The 24,855-nt window shown below is 38.5% G+C and overlaps 1 protein-coding gene across 4 annotated transcripts in view; it reads right to left on the bottom strand.

The window, feature by feature from the left end:
• Positions 1-24,855, bottom strand: part of clpxa (caseinolytic mitochondrial matrix peptidase chaperone subunit Xa) — a 291,827-nt gene that overhangs the window by 36,964 nt on the left and 230,008 nt on the right. For all 4 annotated transcript variants that reach the window (XM_051920219.1, XM_051920220.1, XM_051920221.1 and 1 more), the window contains 2 exons: positions 22,839-23,138; positions 18,738-18,830 (listed from right to left, as the gene is read on the bottom strand). In XM_051920219.1, the coding sequence (XP_051776179.1) occupies positions 18,738-18,830; positions 22,839-23,138 (393 nt within the window). The remainder of the gene's footprint in view (positions 1-18,737; positions 18,831-22,838; positions 23,139-24,855) is intronic.

Raw genomic sequence — 24,855 nt, 5'->3', positions numbered from 1 at the left:
AGCATAAGTGAATCATCACATTATAGTCATACATTATTAACAATTCAACCACAGAAAACACTACGTATTAACAGTAAGTGCAATCCATTATCCATATTACTAACGCTAAACAAGGAAGAACTAATGGAGTTACGCTCACGGCTCCAAAACAATAGACCAGATACCACTGTTAATGCAACGGGCTATATTATGTCCAAAGAATATTGATGTTGATCACATAAATAACCAAGTCATTGCATTACTTCCTGGAGAAAGCCGCCTCTTTCTAAGTACTGACAAAGTTGATTCTGAAGACGAGATTGAACATCTTAATTTCCCCTTAGAATATCTGAACACTATTAACCCAGCCGGATTACCACAACACAATCTTAACCTTAAAATCGGAACAATTGTCATGCTATTAAGAAACCTTAATACTAAACAAGGTTTATGCAACGGTACACGTTTAGTCATCAACACCATGACAGACAATGTTATTGAAGCAAAAATACTTAAAGGATCACATCCTAATAATACTGTTGTAATTCCTAGAATTGACCTTATAAGTTCTGCCCTTGAATTACCATTTACACTTGGGCGACGCCAATTTCCCATTAAACCTGCATTTGCCATGACAATCAACAAATCCCAAGGACAGACCATGGACAAAGTTGGCATATACCTCTCTGAGCGCGTATTTGGACATGGACAAATTTATGTAGCCTTCTCATGAGTTCAGCGTTCATCTGACATTAAAGTTAAAGTTCTAAATACTCCAAACCAAGGAAAACTCATTCAAGGACAACAAACCATCTTTACTACAAATATTGTATACTAGCAAAATACCCGCGCTTCGAAGCGGAGCAGTAGTGTGTTAAAGAGGTTATGAAAAAAAAAGGAAACATTTTAAAAATAATGTAACATGATTGTCAATGTAATTGTGTTGTCATTGTTATGAGTGTTGCTGTCTTTTATATATATAATATACACACACACACACACACAAACATATATATACATATACATATATATACATATCTACATATATATATACATATACATATATATATATATATATATATATATATATATATATATATATATATACACATATCAACATATATATACACACATATACATACACACACACACATACATACATACATACATACATACATACATACATACATACATATATATATATATATATATATATATATATACACATACATATACATATATACATATATATATATATATACACATACATATACATATATACATATATATATATATACACATACATATACATATATACATATATATATATATATATATATATATACACACACACACAGACACATATATATATAAATATTTACATATCTACACATATACACATCTAGATATATATATACACATATATATACATATGTACATATATATATATATATATATATATGTAATTGTGTTGTCATTGTTATGAGTGTTGCTGTCATATATATATATACAAATTTACATATCTACATATATATATATATATATATATATACATACATACATTCACACACACATATATATATATATATATATATATATATATATACTGTATATATACATATCTACTTATTGGCTCCTGTATTTAGGATATAGCGGGTTGGATAATGGATGGATGGACATCTGTATGCATAGCCCTATTTTCCCGTTTTCGTTTTTTTTCTTTCTTCAGTATTATTTCAGCAAACCCAGAGCTTGTCAGTTCAAATCCTGGTATTGACACCACTGTGTGACCCTGAGGAAGTCACTTCACCTGCCTGTGCTGCAAAAAACAAAAGTAATGTAACAAATTGTACCTCAGATGTTGTAAGTTGCTGGAATAAAGGCATAAGTAAAATAGATAAATATGTATTATACACATAGGAACTATTCATTTATTTTCAGTTAAGTCATCTGCAGCAAACTTTTATAAATGTTGCAAACTGTTTCTTCTTCATTGACGTTTTCTCTTGGAGAGCTTTTTTCATTTCATTGAAAATGAAAGCAGCAGCTGCCAAAATATGTAGCTTTCTTATTAATTTTTCAACATTGCGTAAAATAAATGCATAAAGTAACATAAAAGGTTTAAATACTGGTTATCCTTTTACACTAAAATATTACTAAAGAGATACAAAAAAAGTAAAATGGATATGTTCTTTTTCTTTAAGGAGATTAAATATTACTGAAGAAAGAAAAAAAAATTTAAACAGCCAAATGGGGCTATGCATACAAACTTAAAAGGTTTAAATAAAACAGAAATATATATTTTATTTTTACTTGCTTAACTTGTGGAGGGTGTATCCTGTAGCAAAGCCGTAACTTTTTTCGTGAAAGCCCGTTTCAGTCAATAAGTCTTAAAAAAACGTGTAAAGATATTGACAATAAGCGAAGCAAACCCAGGAAGACATGGAATCGTTTAAATCAAGTATCATTACATCTTCCTTTCTTAAAGAGAAGTAAGGCAGTACTTATAAGCTTACATATTTATATATAGACATACATACATTTATATATATATCTATATCCGAAGCCGTGCAAGCACACTCTTGAGAATGCAACATATAGTTGTACAGAAGAAAAGCAATCTTGCCTCAAATGAATGGCAACCTTTTGTAGGTCTATGAACTTAATTTAAACTTTAGGTTTACACGGTGCTTTCTTTCCGAAGTACCTGCACTCATGAATATGTCTGTATGTGTCAGTCGGTCAAATCCACGCGCTTCCCACCGGCGAAGTACCGCTTTTAAATTTTTATTAAGAAGAAAATAAAACCTTTTTAAATTGAGGGAAAATATACTAATAACAGTTTGTTAAGGATCTGTTTTTTTGTGAAGCTGCCTTTACTCGAGTGATCACTTCGACCTGACTTGGTGGCCAACTATAAGCGTTACCTGGTAGGTAACCACCCATACAATCAGATTGTGAATCAGACTACGAATTCCGTGAATGTAATTACACACTCACTGCACTTGCTTACGGTAATCGTACCTCGGACGTCAGCGCTAGAGGGGCTTAGCAGCGGTGAAATATTGCTTTTAAATTTTAATTAAGAACAAAAGAAAACCTCAGAGGTTCGATTCCCGTAAGGGAGTGAAGTGAGTGGCCGGTTACCTACCAGGTAACGCTTATGGTTGGACAGCAAGTGACGTAACATCAGCCACGGTGCCTTCAGTTGTGAGAAGCAGATCATAGAATGATTGAAAATAGTTTTGCATTTACCTTTTTAGTAAAAGGCGAGCTTTTAAGCCTGAGAAATCACCCCGTAAATGCACACGTTTAATTGCACGTGTTAATATGTATGCTTACACAGTATTAAAAGACACTCAAAAATTAACGTCATTTACCTTCGTTCCCGCGTTTGACTCGTGCTGTAAATCTCTTCCTTGTTTTTAGTTCACGTGATTACGTAGGAGGCGTGACGACTCGATACGTGACTCCGCCTCCTCCATTAGAGTATATGGACAAAAAACATGTTCCAGTTATGACCATTACGCGTAGAATTTCGAAATGAAACCTGCCTAACTTTTTTAAGTAAGCTGTAAGGAATGAGCCTGCCAAATTTCAGCCTTCCACCTACACGGGAAGTTCGAGAATTAGTGATGAGTCAGTCAGTCAGTCAGTGAGGGCTTTGCCTTTTATTAATATGTATAGATAAAGAGATATTCCAATAAATCTTTGTGATTTACCATACAATACGTTCTTTACTTCCTATATGCATCATCTACACCTTTACACTATAATGTATCTCATGCATACATCAAACAATTTCACGTTACCCAACACCAGGGGTTGGCGAGCGAAGTGAGCAGGGGGGCAGAGCCCCCTAGTTAGAAGTAAGATGGAAATGACAAAGGAACCAGCAATTTTCCATCTAACTGGTCTCCATTTACACTTGGGTGAATTAATTGTGAACTATCTGATTTAATAAAAACAGTTGGAAGAAAACTAGAGCACAAACTAAAAAGTGAGAATTACTCATCCATTTATGGCTCAGAATCATTTGGATGACATCCTAGGAAATGAAAAAAATCTGATATAAGAATGATGCGACATTGCAGAGTTAAACTAAAAAGTCATGACAAAATTGGCAAGAAGTGGTTTCTAAGAGTTGGAACAAAAATTTGCAGCCACTGCAGCCATCTAGGACAGATGTTGCTCATTCCAAACCCAAAGTTAACATATGGTAGTGTTTGTGCTTTCACTTCAAGAATTTTAAATATGCAAATAATTTAAGGGCTATGTAGGCATCTGTCTCCAGAGTCCATGGTATATGCGCATATGGATGGTGTGGCTGTAGGGCCCGATTTGTGAGTAGCACTCCCTCTAGCAATGGCTACAGAAAAAGTTGCTACTTTCTGGGTTTGTTCTCTGGATTACTTTTCGCCATGCTTTCTTCTCTGCTGCACCTCGATTCAGCATGATCTTTCTTTTGCTGGCTCCCCTTGGGATCTCCTGTCTTCAGGTAAAGCAGTTTCTAACATATTAATTTTAAATATATAAATAAAGTGTTACAATATTATTAATGATAACTGAGAGGCAAGACCATTGCCTCCTCCACATGGCGCCGGCCAGGCAAAGAGAATCAAGTCGATCAATGGCTGGCCTCGGCTAACGGCAATGTCAGACAGATACGACGCGTCAGTTGGCTCCTACGATAAAAGCACCCCATCAGTCATATCATACCGATACTGGACAACGTCAGGGCCTCCCCCATAGGAGGCGATGCATGTCGCCCTCACTTAAGCAATGTGAAAAGTAGGAAAGAGCTACCACCTAATGGATGGAGTGGGGTAAAGCAGTGGTCCCCAACCTTTTTGACAGCAAGGACCACTTTATTAGATGCAAATTTTTCCACGGACCCTTTTGGAGTGGGCAGTTTTATACACAATTTACATAACATTTCTATTATTATTAAGTTATTAAGCAGTTCGCATACATTTGCAACCTTAGATTTTTCTTCTTTTTTTGCATATAACAAAGACATATGCTTTGCATTTGTCATTCCAACAGATTGCACATCACAAACATTAACACTGTTATCGTTTTTTTCGTGTCTGCCATTTCTATAGGAGGGTGACAATGAGTTAAATTCCAATGGATGTTTTTCAAATGTTGACAAGCAATAAGCAAAAGGTATCACTGAAAACCACAGAAAACAAAAACAGCAAAAAAAAAAAAAAACAGTACGAGGAAAGTTCGAAGAAAGAGTTTTTTTTACATTGTTTCTGTTTGGGGATCGTTGTGCAAACGTGCACATCTGAGCTGCGACCACAGATCTAACTGCTCTGTGGATGATTCATTCAAGCATTTCCAGGTCACTTCGTTGTAATGAAAGCATCTGCTGAATGTACTTTGTAGTAACGCGATTTCTATAGACTCGTGTCATATGGGGAAACTGTTGGGACCGTAAAAATACTTTGTTGTAATACTCTCTCACCTCGGTCTCTCTCCTCTCTCAGCGCCGCTGCAAAGCCCCGCTCGCCAAGCGTTCTGAAAAGTCTGAGTGAGTCTCCGTTGCAGGCAGTTCCCTCGCGGCCCGGTAGTGGGTCGCGGACCGGTGGTTGGGTACCCCTGGGCTAAAGAAGCTAGTCCAATGTCAACTACCTCGGCTCCAGCTCACAAGCTTCAACATTGTTACCCTCACTGGCTGTCACTGAGAGTTGGCGGATATCCTCATGAACAGACATGTCAATATCGCCTGCATTCAGGAAACACACTGGAAAGGTAGTAAGGCCCTGGGACACAGGTGAGGGCTACAAGCTGTTTTTCTACGGTCAATTGGTCAACTCCAAAGGTATTGCCATTGTAGTCAGTGACCGCCTTCGCAACCTTGTTGTGGAAGTCTTCAGATCAGTGATCGCCTCATGCCAATCAAGATCAATGCTTCACCAGCTTTGCGGGTCGTGTGCACCTACGCTCCACAAGCTGAGCAGCCCAAAAATGAGAAAGACTACTTCTGAGCAGCCTTCGACATGCACATCCAAACAGTTCCATTAGAGAACACCTTTTAATCAGTGAAGATTTCAACAGCCATGTCAGATTCTTGAGACATGGATATGACAGCATACATTGGGGATATGGATTTGGCACTTGGAACGATAAAGGCACACAAATCCCCGATTTCATGAAGGCTCTCAATCTTACTGTTGTCAACATGTATTTCAAGAAGTGGCAATCACACTTGATAACCAAGGTTAGCCGAGGCCAGCCATACATGTAATATTTTTATTTTTATACTGTATTGATGATTTTTATACTGTATTGATGATTACTTCTGTGTATTGTATTGTATTGACCCCTACTGCACAACCAACCTACCTAGAAAGGGGTCTCTTTTTGAACTGCCTTTCCCAAGGTTTCTTCCATTTTTTTCCCTACAAGGGTTTTTTTGGGAGTTTTTCCTTGTCTTCTTAGAAAGTCAAGGCTGGGGGGGCTGTCAAGAGGCAGGGCCTGTTAAAGTCCATTGCAGCACTTCTTGTGTGGTTTTGGGATATACAAAAATAAATTGTATTGTATAACGTGCCTGAGTGGTGGTCGAGACACCCAAATTGACTTCTGGCTGCTGCAAAGATGGGACCTTAAGACTGCAATAGACATGAAGGTCATCCTCTCAGACAACTTAGCCCCCAAAATTAGCTCCTTGTCCTCTTTGTCCAGAGGCGGCAAAAGATCTGCTCCAGACCTCGAACCACTGGACCCGCACAGGTCAAGGTCAAGTTGCCCGAAAGCAAAGACAGAATCATACAAGCTCTCAATGGCCTAAACGTAGAGTCCACCAAGCCCATTGATGTAATCTGGAATGACCTTACCGAGTCAATCCACAAAGCAGCTGTCGACATCCTTGTAACAATGAAATCTGGAAGAAAATTCATCGAACATGATGTGTGCTGGTGCCCAGCTGGTGGTCAAGTGAAAGAAAGCAGCATTCAAGAAGTGGGGCTTATTATGTGCTGATGACGACTAGCATGAGTATCGCTCACTCAAATCGGCTGCGAAACAAGCAGCGGTGAAGGCAAAGTCCAAATATTTTGTGGATATTTAAAATCAGCTGGATATGCCAGCTGGGACCAGCAAGGTGTTCTGCTTGGCCAAGATTTGTCATTGAGTGACCCAAGACATCGGTCAATATGTGCAGATCAAGGAACAGGACCACAACATTCTTGGCGACATATCCCCCATTCTCTGCCACCGGAATGACTACTTTGCCAAAATCAGCAACATCGAATTTCTATACCCATGTCAATGCGTCTCTCATCCCTGGATCCGTCCCACCTGTCAGTGCCGAAAAAAGTGCAGAATGCATTGGAGAAAAATGGCAAGGCCCCCAGCCTAGACAACATCCCCACCAAACTATGGAAGCTCCTTGGTGGTCTCAGAGTTGACTCACTCACCTTACTCTTCAACCGATCATAGCCAAAGGCTCGAGCCCAGGAACCTGAAGAATGAGCATGACAATGCCCATATGCAAGAGCAAAGGAAATATTGCAGAATACAAAAACTATCACCCAAACCACCTGCTTAGCCATGCCATGAAGATATAAGAATTCATTCTGGACACCAGTCTTCGCACAACCGTCGAAATCTCGCTGAACCGTGCAGATTCAATAAAAACAGAGACAAAATGATGCAATACATGCCACACACTGGTGATCAAACGACACCGAGAGAAGAGTCTGTTCCTTCACCTCTCCTTCCTTGATCTGGAAAAGGTTTTTCACCGCATGCCAAACAAGTTTATTTGACATTCATTACACTCTTACGATGTCCTGGAGGCCTGCGTCCAATTGGTCAACCTGTTCTATGTCTATGTCTCAAGCACGGTCTGCTACCTGGCTGGCACTTCTCCGCCCTTCAACATCAATGATGGCGTCCACCAGAGATCAGCCCTGTCACCGCTCCTCTTCATTGTGTGAAAGGATACCATCAGGTCCAATGTCCAACGCCCACATCCCTGAACTTCTTGTATGCTGACAATGTATTTCTCACCTACAAGGTTCACACTGGCCTTAAAGATCAAATGCAGCAATGGACAGCCAAACTGGGCACCAACAGAACGTGCCTAAAACTTCAGAAGATGGAGTATCTTGAATGTGGCAAACAGACACACACCACCATCCGAGTTGATGGCCACACAATTTTGATACCTCGGCTTGATTGTTTCTTCGGACAGCGACACTCTAACCAATGCTGGAACCCACGTCAATTCAGCCAGGCTGAAATGGAGGCAAGTCATGGCCATCCTTTGCGACTGGTAAATGCCCTACTGGTAAATTCTACTACTTGAAGGCAAAAATTTATAAAGCGGTCATTCACCCAGTCACCCTTAATGGATGTGAATGCTGGCCATTGAATATGAAACACAAGCAGCTCTTCCACTCCATGGAAATGAAAATGCTCCAATGGTCGCTAGGGCTCACCCGATTTGACTGTGTCATGAATGAGGATTTCCAACAGGTGATGGGTGTTGCACACAAGTTCCAGACAAGATCTGATAGGCGTGCTCATGCAAAATCTAGCTGAATGTCAGAAGGCAGTAACTGAAATGGCTAAAAAAGAAGTTCCTGCACTTCCTGTACCGTGTGGTGAAGTACTATGCAGACAGGTCCCTTTATTTGTAGGAAATCCGTTGGCTTATGAAGATTTCATTAGGACCTTTGATCAAACTGTAGGCGATGTGTTAGAGAACCCTCAAGACAAATTAGATTACCTAATCTAATATACAAGAGATCCTACCCAGGAAATGGTTAAGGGCTGTGAACGAATGCCACCAAGTCAAGGCTATGCAAAGGCCAGAAAGCAACTTGAAAGCTACTAAGGCACCTGAATATTCATAGCTGAAGCATACATGGATAAAGCACTGAAGTGGCTTCAAATAAAGCAAAATGATATAGAGGCCCTGAGAGACTGTTACTGCTGTCTGTGCATTCAAATTGCCTTGTGTATTCTGCAATGGCCACCACACTTTTGCTGAAGGTAGAAAAATCAAAGAACTGCCACATAAAGAAAGGTTTATGGTTTTTGCTGTCTCAAACAGCGGCATCTTGGTAAGAATTGTAAAGAAACGATGAAGTGTTAGACATGTTCTTTACAGCACCCAAATATCCTGTATATCAAAAAAGAGGCTGGAGCAAGATCTAAAGCTACAGTCATGGTCGAAATTATCAGCACCCCTGGAATTTTCCCAGAAAATGCACCATTTCTCCCAGAAAATTGTTGCAATTACAAACATTTTGGTATACACATGTTTATTTCCTTTATGTGCATTGGAACAACACAAAAAAAACAGAAAAAAAGCCAAATCTGACATCATTTCACACACAACTCAAAAACCAGGCTGGGCAAAATTATTGGCACCCTCAACTTAATATTTGGTTGCACGCCCTTTGGAAAAAATAACTGAAATCAAGCGCTTCCTATAACCATCTACAAGCTTGTTACACCTCTCAACTGGAATTTCCGACCACTCTTCTTTTGCAAACTGCTCAGGGTTTCTCAGATTTGAAGGGCACCTTCTCTGAACAGCAATTCTGAGATCTCTCCATAAGTGTTCGATCGGATTTAGATCCAGACTCATTGCTGGCCACTTCAGAACTCTCCAGCGCTTTGTCTTCAACCATTTCTGGGTGCTTTTAGAAGTATGTTTGGGGTCGTTGTCCTGCTGGAACACCTATGACCTCTGACGCAGACCCAGCTTTCTGACACTGGGCCTTACACTGCACCCCAATACCTTTTGGCAGTCTTCAGATTTCATGATGCCTTGCACAAAGTCAAGGCATCCAGTGCCAGAGGCAGCAAAACATCCCTAAAACATCTTAGAACCTCCACCATGTTTGACTGTAGGTACTGTGTTCTTTTCTTCGTAGGCCTCATTCTGTTTTCTGTAAACAGCAGAATGATGAGCTTTACCAAAAAGCTCTGCCTTGGTCTCATCTGTCCACAAGACGTTCGCCCAGAAGGATTTTGGCTTCTTCAAGTACATTTTGCCAAACTCCAGTCTGGCTTTTTTATGTTTCTGTGTCAGCAGTGGGGTCCTCCTGGCTCTCCTGCCATAGCGTTTCATTTCGTTCAGATGTCGACGGATAGTTCGAGCTGACACTGTTGCACACTGAGTCTGCAGAAAAGCCTGAATATGTTTTGAAGTTGATTGGGGCTGTTTATCCACCATTCGGACTATCCTTCGTTGCAGTCTTTTATCAATTTTTCTCTTCCGTCCACATCCAGGGAGATTAGCTACAGTGCCATGTGTTGTGAACTTCCTGATTATGTTGCGCACAGTGGACAAAGGAACATGAAGATCTCTGGAGATGGACTTGTAGCCTTGAGATTGTTGATATTTTTCCACAATTTTTGTTCTCAAGTCCTCAGACAATTCTCTGCTGTTCTTTCTGTTCTCCATGCTTAGTGTGGCACACTCAGACACACAACAGAAAGGTTGAGTCAAGTTTTCTCCACTTTAACTGGCTTCAGGTGTTATTGCTATATTGCCAGCACCTGTTTCTTGCCACAGGTGAGTTCAAACGAGCATCATATGCTTGAAATAAAACGATTTACCCACAATTTTGAAAAGGTGCCAATAATTTTGTCTGACCCATTTTTGGAGTTCTGTGTGGCATGATGTCAGATTTGGCTTTTTTTCTCTGTTTTTTTGTGTTGTTCCAATGCACATAAACGAAATAAACGTGTGTATACCAAAACATTTGTAATTGCAACAATTTTCTGGGAGTAATGGTGCATTTTCTGGGAAAATTCCAGGGGTGCCGATAATTTCGGCTATGACTGTACATCCAGTGTAGCAACATCTACTGAAGGGGAAAGGGAGATTGGAACTTGTGCCTTTACTGGGGCCGGAGAAGAATGCACTCTGTATGTGGTTCCCGTTAAGGTAAAATCTAAGAACAGCAAGAGATATGTAGAAACATATGCCTTTATAGACTCTGGTAGTACAGTAACAATTTGTACTGAAAAGCTTCAGAGACAATTAGACCTTCAGAGGGGAAGAACACACATATTCCTCAAAACTATGAGTAACTATGATGATGATGATTCAAAAATGCTACCCAAATGCTCCGTCTTATCAGATTTGCAAGTCTGTGGTCTCAATGATGATGAATATATGAATTTGTCAAAGGTCTATATGCATTCCAGTGAACAGAGAAAGTATTGCACTACAAGAGGATATCGATAAGTGGGCATATCCTAAAGAGGTACGTCTATCCTGTATTGACTCTGAAGTTGATCTTTTAATTGGAATCAATAACCCAGAAATCTTCAAGTAGTTGTGAAGCATACCTAGCCAAGGAGATGGACCTCATGCTGTGAAGACTGCACTTGGATGGGTGGTCGGTAGGCCATACAAAGAGAAGGATGACCTCATAAGTCAAAGTGGTAAACTGCCCAAACATTCAATCAATCGTGTGTCAATATCAGAAATTAAGCATATGTTGCTGCAACAGTATAACACAGATTTTCCAGAGCGCAGCTGTGAAGAGAAAGAAGAAATGTTGCAAGAGGACATCAAGTTCATGCGTATAGTATCAGAATCTGAAAGACTGGTAGGTGGCCACTATTACTTAAAAGCTGCCATTATAGGATGAAACACTTAAAATGACGAACAATCGTATTGCTGAACAAACGAGCTACTGGACTCAAAAGAAAGCTGATCAAAAATTCAGGTTTCCTTGAAGATCATGAAAGACATTAACGACAAGGATTAGGCTGTCAAGGTACCCAAAGAAAGCATGAATTATAATTAAGGCAGGGTGTGGTACATTCCACACCACGGTGTGCATCATCCAAAGAAGAATAAGACTAGAATGGTCTTTGATTGCCCAGTTACCTACCGGGGACTTCACTTAATGAACAACTGTTAACACTAGAATTACCAGAGCCTACAAAAAAACTTGTAAACCCGGCCCAACTTAAATCCCTTCGCAACTCTCCATTAGTGTCTTTTGTCTTGTAAATGTGTCGATAAGCACAAGCAGCCTGCTATACCATACCCCCCACCACCGCAAAAGGGGCAAGAAGTTCTCCCAGTTCAAGCCTTGATTATCTGAGAGTGAGCTACCTAGATTTGTAGAGAGGAAATAATTTGATGTGTGTTCTGTGTCTACAACAATCTATGTAAACACATCGTTAAAACAGAAACGTTTTTCATGTTTTAGTAATAAATGTCAAAATGTAGGCATGAACTGTATAATGATGGCCAAATATCAAATAAACACTTTCACAAAAGGTACAAGTGCAATACGACAGCTTCCATGGTGCAGCGGTAAGAACTGCGGAGTTAAAATCCAGAGGTCGTGACTTCGAAACCAGCTCCCATGAAAATATAAAATTTTGAGTACTGAGCTGCTCTTATTGTTAATATTATACAATAAAAACAAACAGTGGGTATAGAAAAGAATCACCCCCTTTGAAATATTCCCATTTTTTTTTGCTTCACAGCCTTCAATGAAAACACACAAACCAATATTTTTCCAGCTTTACTTACTCAATGCAATCTATAACATCTAATTCAAGTGACAATGAGATATGAATAAGGTAGATTCACCAGCGTTTGTGTGTCAGCTTTTATCCATCCCGATCGGAGAATTTCCAGTTCCATTGTCTCAAAACACCACTCACATCTACAGTTATTCCCAGTTTCAGATAAAAACTAACAGCGTCAGATCTGGGGGGGGTGGTGGGGGTGGGTGTTGCATCGTGATTGTGACTGAGAGAATAAAAGTTACAAAAAAAAACACAAACTTTTACAAGTACTATAAATTTACACCGGCTGTTACAGACACAAATCAAACGTATGTTTTTACTATATAATATTAACAATAAGAGAAGCTCACTAATCAAACAGTAAATTTGTGGAGAAGCTGGTTTCGAAGTCACGACCTCCGGATTATAAGTCAGCAGTTTTTACCGCTGCACTACGGAAGCTGTCGTATTGTACTTGTACCTTTAGTGAAAGTGTTTATTTGATATTTGGCCATCAGGCTTCACATATTATACAGTTCATGTCTACATTTTGTCATTTATTACTAAAACATGAAAAACGTTTCTATTTTAACAATGTGTTTACATAGATTGTTGTGGACACAGAACACACATGAAATTATTTACTCTATACAATTCTAGGTAGCTCACTCCCAGATAATCAAGGCTTGAACTGGGAGAACTGTTCTGCGGCAGTGGGGGGTGGGGGTGCTTGTATAGCAGGCTGCTTGCTGCATGGGCTTACCGAAACATTTACAAGACAAAAGAAGCTGACGGAGAGGTGCGAAGAGATTTAAGGTGGGCCAGGTTTATGAGTTTTTTTGTAGGCTCTGGTAATTCTAGTGTTAAAAGGCCCTGACTTATCTAATACTCTCATTGGCTTCCTTACAAGATTCAGAAAGGAGCCAGTAGCATTAAGGTTGAGATTAAATCAATGTTCTACAAAGATAATATCCCAGATAAAGACACTGATCTTTTACGCTTTTTGTGGTGGCCTGAAGTTTATCGAAGTACATCTTTTTGGTGCCACTTCTTTACCCAGTTGTGCTTCTTACTTGGCGTAGAACAGCTGAAGATGCCAGAGATATATTTCCTGAGGAAGCCGTTAACACCGTACTCAATAACTTCTATGTAGATGACTGCTTAAAGTCAGTGGCAACAGAAGAACAAGCAATAAGGCTGGCAAAGGACCTTCAAGCTCTATGCCTCAGAGGTAGATTTCATTTGACCAAGGGGGTGAGTAACAAAAGAGCAGTTTTATTGTCTATTCCTGAAGAAGACAGAGCTCTTGAACAAAAGGACTTAGCCTTGAGCCACAGTCTGCCTGGATGTCCAGTGGTGCACAGAAAAGGACAGTTTCAAATTTCAGATAAAGGTTACAAAACAAGCCTGCTACAACAGGCATGTCAAACTCACTACCATTGGTGGGCCGCTTCGACTGCCACATGTGCGTCAGCAGGCTGCACTGTAACATACTGAAAACTTTAAAAAATGTAACACAAACTTTAAAGTTTAAAGAAAAGCAATTTATTTCCATACAATCTCTGTACAACAGCATACAATTAGAGTCTTAGTCTCTTAGCTAGGTCCTTATATTATTATATTATATTCATTATATTCATTGCTTATATAGGAGTCTTACAGTCTGAGATCTATTTCTTTTGTCCCGACACTTAGCATCTCTTCTTAGTAGCCAGTTCATCAATATCAGGCTTGAAATCTTGTGCAGCTGCAACTTTTATGAGGGATGAAAGGTGCTCGACGGTAAATCTTGAGCGATGAGGGTTTTGGTAGCTTTCATTAATGAAAACAATTGCTCATAAAGGTAAATGCTTCCGAACATAGACAGTACTCTCGATGTCAACTTACGGATCTGCACATACGAGGGTGGCAGGTAAGCATACAAGCCTGGCACACCAACTTTGTTGTATTTTGCCTTCAGAATAGAATCTGACTGCACTTCAATCAATTCCATTTGGATATTCTCAGGCACATTCTCAACGTTGTAAGAGTATGGTGACGTAAACAGCGCAAAGTCCTGTTCGTGTGAACTGAAATTATGAAAACGCTCACTGAATTCATTGCCCAGTAATTCAAGTTGGAAAACAAATCCTCCAGAAATCAAATTTTACTTTACTAAGTTTACTTCAAAGTTCATATTGTAAAATAAGCCGATATGCAAAAAGCCCCCTGACGTACACTAATTTTACAAACTCAAAATCACAAAAATGTATTAATAAACAACTTGCCAACTTCTCACGTCCACTTCAGATCTTCAGCTGTAGTCTGCACTAACTGTTCGTTACAATACTAGCACAAAATGACATAAAAGTAGAGCAAAAAAAATGTGAAAATATGCGAACTATTACTACTCGTGATGGTCAGTTCTGCCCAGTGGCCAGTCTCGGCAGCCCAGCCAGTAGTGTAGCCTGCCAGGGGCAGTTCTAGGCTCGTGGCGGCCCTGGGCAGAGAAAGAATCGAAGGCCCCTTCTCCGGCCAATGTCAATATGGTATCTTATGCACGGCGGATGGCCACGTCCATTGCGGACACTGCATTGCCGCCTCGTGCTCATGACATGCTTCTATACGCGTGTGTCCGAAACTTGAAAACTAAGTGGCAGTCCATGATATTCTCATTACGGCAGAACGTTATAATACTACATATAGCTTACTGCTTCGACTCGAGCGACATTAGTAAATACAGCGTACTAATTAACAAGAAGCACAATGTTTATCGGCCACATTGCCGGCAGCTGTGTCGTTATTTTCTCTTTCTGTTTTATATTCAATATATATTGGCATAGCTGCCCTGTGCAGGTGCACAGTTTGCACATGCCTAAGGCTACCCCTGCTGCAGCCTAGCACTTCAGTTGTGACGTGGCGGCTCATTAACTTTGGACAAGGCTCGTGGCTATACTAGCAGATGACGTTTCTGGTACCGTAATGCCGTGGGGAAACGCGCTTTTGTCAGAAGGCAGAAGTAAGAAAAGTCAATAAGTAACGCTGAAGATGCAGAATGATTCAATCACAAACGATAGTAATCATTTTGTACAAGTTTAGTGCTAACTAGGATTGGTCATGCGGGCCGCACAGATTTCTGTTGTGGGCCACATGCCGCCCGGGGGCCGCGTGTTTGACATGCCTGTGCTACAAGGCGTGGAATTCTGTTGTTAGCTTAGTTTATGACCCCCTTGGCTTTCTAGCACCCATCATACTACCAGCCAAAGCTTATTCTAAGGGACTTGTGCAAAGTAAAATGTTGGTGGGATGAAGAAGAAGAAGTCAAACACATTCAGAAATGTAAAAAATGGATGGATGACTTACAGCTGCTAGCAAACTACAATGTTGACAGATGCATCACACCGGCACAGTTTGGAACCATAAAGTCAGCACAAATGCATCATTTTGCAGATGCCAGTGAGGTTGATTAAGACAAGGTATGTGACAGTACCATATCCAACGAAGAAGGCAAAAAGCATTGCTCATTCCTTATGGGCAAGTCAAGAGTTGCACCATTGAAACAGGTCACGATTCTTAGTTTGGAGCTGACAGCAGACGTTGTGGCAGTCAAAATGGACAAAATGCTAGAAGGTGAGCTTCAAATGCCTCTACAAGAATCTACATTTTGGACTGACAACACCACAGTGCTAAAATATGTTTCAAATGAAAGCACTAGATGAAAGACCTTTGTTGCCAACAGAATATCACTCATAACCTTCACAGTGGAGGTATGTCACATCTGCCCTTAATCCTGCTTTCAAGTATCCAGAGGGCTAAGCATAGAAAGTTTTCTCAAAAGCACCACATGGTCACAAGGTCCAAGCTTCTTATTGAAGCCTGAATGTGAGATGCCAAAAATTCCAAATCAACTGATCTATTCACTCTTTGAAGATGATCCAGAAGTTTAAACATATGCAGTCAACATGACAATAGAGGAGGCGACTGAACCCATCAACAAACTAATTTCCAACTTTTCAGATTGGCTACGCTTGAAGAAAGAAGTGGCTTGGCTCCTCAAGTTTAAAGACATACTGCTGCAATTAAAAAAAATGAAAGAAAAACATTTAAACTAGAAGTCAGTCAATCTAAAGGTAATCCAGAAGAATAAAAAACACATCACAGAGCACATGAAAAAGTAAAAACTGACTTTAAAACAAGGCTGATTTCTCCAGAAGACTTTGCAAAAGCTTAATCAGAACTTATCCGCCTCAGTCAAGACTTTAAAGAAAAACGCTTGTGTGAAAGAGAACAGTCAAATCTTTAAACTTGACCCTTTCATACAAGATGGAATACTGAGAGTCAGAGGAAGACTCAACAAAGCTGCAATGCCAGAAGAAGCTAAACATCCTGCAATTCTTAATAATCATTCACATATTGTTTCTCTTGTATTGCAGCCCATTCATAAAGAAAGCAGACATTGTGGGCGCAACTATGTGCTCGCAAAGTTATGACAGAAATACTGGATACCTCAAGCAAATTCAGCTATCAGAAAAATCATTTCAAAGTGCACAACATGCAGAAGATACCATGTGAAAGGAGGTGAGCAAAAACTGGCAGATTTGCCAGAAAAGTGCCTAGTACCAGATCAACCACCTTTCTCCAATGTTGGAGTTGATTATTTTGGTCCCTTTCAAGTCAGAAGATGATGAAGTCTGGTCAAGAGGTGCGGAATAATTTTCACTTGTCTAACACTCAGAGCTGTGCACATAGATATTGCACACAACTTAGACACTGATTCTTGCATCCATGCCATATGTCGATTCATTTGCAGAACAAACTGTGTTGGAGCAGAAAGAGAGCTATGAGAAGCAATTAAAAATTTTGAAGAAAAAAATCAGCAACACTTTGATGAAGTAAGAAATCAAATGAATTTTCAATCCACCATCAGCCTCTCATCAAGGTGGAGTATGGGAGAGACAAATCAGAAGCATAAGAACGATTCTAAACTCAGTACTCAACAAACACTCAACAACGAAAGTCTCCAAACAGTGATGTGTGAAGCTGAATCAATCATTAATAACAGACCCCTCACAAAGACATCAAACAACGCAAATGATTTGGAGGCACTCAGATTTAGAGGCACTCACACCCAATCACTTGCTGTTATTGAAGACACAACCCAACATGCCTCCTGGACTCTTTTCAAAAAATGACCAGTATACATGGCCGATTTGTTCTGGAAAAAATGGTCTAAAGAGTATTTGCCAATACTTCAAGAATGTCAAAAATGGCTAGCACCCAGAAGAAATTCTGAACCAGGGGACGTTGTTTTAATTGTAGATGATGCTGCACCCTGCAATTCCTGGGTAATGGGTCGAGTCTCTGCAGCCAAAGGTGCAGTCAGAAGATTAAGTGTGCAGACCAAAACCAGCATAGTGGACAGACCTATGAATAAACTGTGCTTGCTTCAACAAACAGCCAACATTTGAAATAGGAAATGTTTAAATGTTTGTTTGCAGTGTTATTGCTAATGATTTAAAAGCAACAGTTAATGTAAAAGTAAAGCTAGTGCTCTTATTGAAGAAAAACATAGTAATTGTCTCTGCTTCTGCATAAACAATTAGGGGCAGGAAAAGACAGAAGCCAATCTTAGAAAGTTAATGCTTTAAGGTAAACTCATATTAGTGTTTGCTTAATTTTAAATTTCTGTCATTGCCATAGACAATGGCATAGCCTTTGACCCCTGTAAGTTAATAAGAGATAGAACCTTGCTATAACTAAGATACAGTGTGTTAACTGAGTCAGTAGTTTTTTAGAATAGGTCCCAATGGTAGCAGGGACTGAAAGACCCATTTACAGCATGAAAATGGAATAGGCATACAGTTTAATGAATGTTTATAAATGGTTCAGTTGTATGAGAGAACTTAAAAGAAACAAACAAGATATAAGCCTTAAATAAAACTTTTCTTTTCTTGCAGTCTTTTCTCTATTTTTGTGTGAACTGTTGTACTTTTAATTTTTTTTGTCTGAGGAATCATTTCAATGCCTTAAGCTTTTGCCAGAATCCTATTTTGCATACTAGAGCTGCTGAACTTTGGTAATTTTGGGAAAACACAGCTACATGTATACATTACCAAAAATAAAAACAAACCGGAAGTAAAACACAAATTCCATAGCAGGAGTGAAAGACTTTGGTGTACAGCATACCAAGCTTTTTATTTTAATACATATCCAAATATTAACTTTAAAAAAAAAACCAACAACAACAAAAACAACAAGATGAAATGACTTACCATAATTGACCTTAAACCACGAGCACCAGTTTTTCTTTCTAATGCCAGTCTGGCTATGGCTCTTAAGGCATCTTCAGTTACAGAGAGTTCGCACTATAATCACAAATGAAATAATTATTCTTATATGCTCCATGTTTATAAAAAGAATACAAGCTCCAAAATACAGTCAAAGTCCGTTCCAGTTAGAAATGTTAAGCCAACTGGTAATATTGAAATCTCTATGCATCAAAATAAATATGGTTTTAAGAATATAATAATTTCAACACCATAAGCTAGTACGCCAGGGAAAGCAATGTAAAAAAAATTGTCACTCATCATTTTTCCCTTTGTTGTTCTTGGTGATAGCATGACATCTTCTCAGCATATGAAGCATATCCTTGTTATTTACCGTACATCAACAGCTATCCCACAGCTCAAACAGCTCGTCATTGTACACTTACAAGTTCCATGAAAAACATTGCAATGTAATTTCAAGTGAGTTTATATACTAGGCAACTGAAATGACCGTAGCACCAACAGTTTTCAGATTTATTATTTTTTTTACTATTCATATTGAAACAATGCAAGAGATGTGATATTTTTCTGTGATTATTTAGACAGCAACATACAGTCACCTCAGTAATACCAGCTAGATGGGACTTTACAGGATGAAAAGGATATAGAAAATGTCATCAAGCCGGAGGAGAGAGACAGAAATTCACGTCTGGGCAACAACCAATTAATCATGTTATCCAAAAAAAAATTAAACAGTGATAAGTATATGGGCATTTGCAGTGTAGCTATTTATGGAGAGTCGAGAAAGAACAGGAGAATGGCATGCACACTGATGACATGATTAAAGATTTATAAACACACTGCCAATTGAGGTTAATTGTGGTGCTTCTAGTGTTAACAGAGTGGACATCAAAGCACTTACTGATCAATTTGTAAGCACATCAGATTATTAGCATTTTCAGAAATAAAATTCTTATATACTGAAAAACCTCACCAAGATGAACGCCTGACTGGTTAAACAGTTATAACCATTACAGGTAGCTTTGAGTAATAAACCAGTATCAAAACGCATTGTGCAAGTCTTTAATATCTCTCTAAAACAATATCCTAAAAATTGCATTTTCAAAATATCCACTTGCATTAAAAAGGACTAACTAATCATCTGAAGCAAATAAAAGCTTTCACTATTCTCATCCAGGGTTATTACTATCATTTTTGTTAATTTTGTCATTTTGTTATACGGTTCTCTGTGGATGCAAAAAAAGGAAACAAATGCCTAAAAAAACACTCAGTGAGTGTTTGACTGTATGTACTATTCATTTGCATAACTTTCTGGACATTTAGGAAAATTAGAGGAGAATTTCAAAACTTCTAACCTATGAATTTATAAAAGATATCCTCTTTTATAAATAAAAATAAAACTCGAGCAAAAGTACACTTTCACTGTATGGTCTAAACTTGTAACAATTACACAATATTTTCAAGACTAACTGAAATTTTATCTTTCCTCTGGCACATATTAATAAGCAAGATATTTCTCATTGTTTCAATATATACCTGTCATAGGTTTAAAAAAAATAAGGATAATGATGACAATAATAATAATAATAATAATAATAATAATTAATGCTGTCAAAATAGATCCCCCTCCACCTCAAAGTTCCTACATTTGTTTCAACAACTACAGTTCTTTAGATAGATTCATATACTCATTTATTGTGAACACTGCCCTGCTTAGAGGAAAAAGAAAAGTTACTTTAGAGATACAAGCTGTGGACGAAATTTGCCTGTTACCTGAATTTAAAGTTCATGAGATATGCTGGAGTCAATCATATTTATTAGTCTGTACTTTCAAATATATCAATTTTACAACAGAGGGAAAATAGAGGAATTTAAGGTGGTCCAGCATTATACGTTTTTCATAGGGTTCAAGGATTCTAGTGTTACGTCTTTGGGGTAAGTACACATAAGCTTATCCAAACTTTTACCACATTTTGTAGCAAGGTGTATATCACAGAACCGTTAACTCTGATGAAGGAAAATAGACCTTCAGCAAATGGGCACTACACATATAATACACAGTTTTTATTGCAAATGATTGACAGGAATCATATTTCAAATTGTATCCATTTTGTGCTGTAGTACATGTGTGATGAAAGTTACCTATTAATAAAAGCAGAAGCAAAATTTTCTATACGCAACGGAATAATAAGACCCTCTTCCTGATACAGTGATGTATTACTGCATGTAGATAACATTCCAATTTTTCACAGACAACCCTTCAATATACATTATTAGATGGTGTTTAACTTCTCTGAGGTTCAGAACAAGCAGACAAATCATACATTAATGCACTTTCCAAATCTCACATAACTGTGATCAAGACACAAAACCATGACAATTTAAGACTATTGTGTTGTATTAGCCTACTTACAAAGATAATCCTTACAGCGTTAAAAACCACTGGGTTGTCAGCCTGAGGCATCCCATGATGTGCTATGCAGACAATATAAGGATTAGTTCAACATTTTTTAAGTTGCTGAAAAAGAATTGATGTATACAAAATATGAAACTAAACTTGAACATAGGGATGTTAAAATTTGTAGATGTAAGGTACATTTAATTAGCTTTGATTTTTTTAGCTGCCTCTAAAGGGATGAAAATTCCTTTACAAACTTCAATAAAAATAAGCTTGGAAGACATAATGTGACATTTGCATTCAGATAGAAGTTGGGGATTTAAAAAAACAACCATGGTTTTTAGTTGAATCCATCCTTTTTTCAAATACTATTCAACTGCAGTTTTACATTTTAGCGGAGTCCATTTTACCTAGGGACTGATAACTAAATAACCACGGCATAAGATGAGAAAGTATGGTCTTGGCCACAGAAGAATTTCAAAGAAACTTGCTACTGTTTTGTCATCTTTCATTAGTATTCACAAAGAAATGCACATGATAAGAGGTTATGCCCATTTGAGTTAAAAAGTGCATTCTTTCCATATTGCAATATTGTTCTCAAGGAAAGTAAGTGGTCTGAATGAAAAATGGTAAGCCATGTCTTGATTTCAGCTGATGGTAGAGCCAGAATGTGGCAAGACTAGAATGCATCCATGGAACCAATCCTGCCTTGTGTCAACAGTATAAGTTTGTTATGGTAGTGTAAACGTTTGTTGGGCATTTTCTAAACATACTTCAGAGGCCTCTTTGCAGACAATTAAGGGTCACTTGAATGCCACCGTGTACCTGAAAATTTGTTGCTGGCTACATGCATCCCTATTTAGCCACTATCGACCCATGTTCAAATGGACATTACCATAACAACTCAACATCACAAAACTTGTATCATCTGAAACTACATCCATGAATATGAGAGTGGGTACAGAATACATAAATGGTCTGCACAGTCTACAAATCTCAATCTAACACAGCATCTTTAGGGTGCGGTAAAATAAGAGCTTTGTAGCATGGATGAGTGGCCAAAAACTGCATGATGCTGTTGAGTCAGCAAAGGCCAAAAACCCCTAAGGAAGCTTGAAAAATTCAGGATGCAAAAGAGGGTACCAACAGGTAAAAGACAGGTTTACATAATGTAAACAATAAGTGCATATCAATTACATTGCTTATTTTGATTCTCAGTTACATGCAAATCAACTTATTCAAAATTACTTTCAAAACTACAAACATTAATCCACTCTTTGAGCCTACCTAACTCAATGCATGTTTATGGGGAGTCACAGCTGGCAGGACTGGATGTAAGGCAGAAATCAATTCTGTATAGTGTGTGAGTCTATCGCAGAACAAGATCATTCATATACCCAAAGTTGTTCACTTATACTAGGGTCAATTTAACCAGGTTAAGTCACAAGACAATTCGGTTTTGCAAAACATGAAGGAAGTCAAAGTAACTACAAGTCACAGTCTGCTATTTACCTCATGCTTGGAAAAAAACCAACATGTAAATTTTTCAGCAGTAAAAATTTGTGGTCAAGATATCTCTGAGGCTTCTGCTACTAGCCAATTTGCCAAAAGGAAATGTTAATAAGGGCATGAAAAAAATTATCAAACAACACACAAATTTACAATATACCAATAATAAAAAAAACTACCTTATCCATGCTGAACAATGCTTGATATTGTGGAATTATAGCATTCCGGGGTTCAGTTAGAATTCTAACCAGTGTCTCCTCATCCAGGCTGTGCAAAGGAACAACAACTGGCAAGCGTCCCACAAATTCAGGAATCATGCCAAACTCAATCAGGTCCCGAGCTTCAACATGGCGTAGCAACCGGTCTTTCTCTTCAATCTCCTGAACTGTATCACCTTCTCCACTTATATTAGCAAGATCAGCAGCTGCTGCTGCCCTCCTTCCTTTCCCAAGGTTTGATGGTGTCCCAAACCCCAGATACTAAAATGAAACACAAATGCAAAAAGAAACAATTATCTATATTTATAAAAAATTTTCAAAAAGACATAAAAGACGGACTTTTGGAGAAAAAAAAAAACAAAAAACAAAAGCCTAAGCAATAAAACTTTTGAAAATAATATAAACCAATAAGGTTAATTCTTAACTTGGGAAAGACTGTAGCCTGGCAGAATTTAGGGATACCGATTACAACTATGGTGAATATTTTCACATAAAAAAACCAGGGCAACTTTTTTTTTTTTTTTGCTTTAGTGCTTTTTTCAAATAGAGTAAAATTAGAGTTACCAACCAAATTACTTGGAATAGCTATTCAGAATGAAATGGAATGGCAGCATTCTCTGACCAACCCATCAGACAATTTTACAACTCCATCAAAATCACAAAAAATACATTTCATTTGAGTGCATTATAGAATATTTAAATATATTAATATATTTAAAAGGCGCATCACCCCCCCCCCCTTTTAAAAAACATTTAGCTAACCTTATACTTTTACATTATAATTTGCTCAAACCATTATTATCAGAAATCAGAAAACATCACATGCTAACAAAAAGTATTGTCCAAATTAGTAATACTGTAAAGTGGACTGTCTCATTCACTTAATCACTCAACAACAAAAAACACAAGTTAAAAGCTGAAATTTCACAACATGGTTTACAGAATGGTATATATAGATCAATAGCTACCTGATACTTCAATATATTAAGATTTAGGGTAAAGTAACTCTCCCCCGACCTCCACAACAGAAAAAATAACCGCTGACAGGGGCTTGAAGACAGAGTTGCAGCCGCTCAATGGTCTTTTTGCGGAGTGCTGGGGTATGTAAATAAATGTCTCTTAAGATGTAAGAAATACAGATGTACAGCACCACAGAGCAATAGGGTGGAATCACATGAAAAGGGAAGAAGGTTACATAGAGAGGAAAAAGCAGCGACATGCCATGTAGATGGAGCTGTGAAGTGGCAGTTGTAGTTATAATGGGGGGGGGTTTGGGGGGGGGTATGGACATACCATATATATCTATACTAATAAAAGGCAAAGCCCTCACTGACTGACTGACTCATCACTAATTCTCCAACTTCCCAATGTAGGTGGAAGGCTGAAATTTGGCAGGCTAATTCCTTACAGCTTACTTACAAAAGTTAGGCAGGTTTCATTTCGAAATTCAAAGCGTAATGGTCATAACTGGAACCTCTTTTTTGTCCATATACTGTAATGGAGGAGGTGGAGTCACATATCGCGTCATCACGCTTCCTACGTAATCACGTGAACTGAAAACAAGGAAGAGCCCCAAAGAGCGCTGACTGAATGCAGCACAAGTGATCACTTTGATACTGCGGAAACAAAGCACGGTGTAAAACGTAAGTTTAAATTAAGTTTATAGAAACGCTACCGCTGCCGTTTGCAATACCATATTCGCGAGATACAAGTTTAATGAGAAACGCTCCCGCTGCCATTTGCAATACCATATTCGCGACATACAAGTTTAATGAGAAGACACGAGGTATAAACGAGACTTTGGATGACTTTGTAACAGATTACAAATTGCTGTAGCGAGAAACTTTTAAGTGCCGGGTCTTAGCTAACAGCACGTAGAAGGCAGCACGTCGGAAACAAAGCACCGTGTAAACCTAAAGTTTAAATTAAGTTCATAGACCTACAAAAGGTTGCCATTGATTTGAGGCAAGATTGCTTT

This window comes from Erpetoichthys calabaricus, chromosome 17, assembly GCF_900747795.2.
Source record: "Erpetoichthys calabaricus chromosome 17, fErpCal1.3, whole genome shotgun sequence".
NCBI lineage: Eukaryota > Metazoa > Chordata > Cladistia > Polypteriformes > Polypteridae > Erpetoichthys > Erpetoichthys calabaricus.
This window is presented reverse-complemented; position numbering and strand designations above follow the sequence as displayed.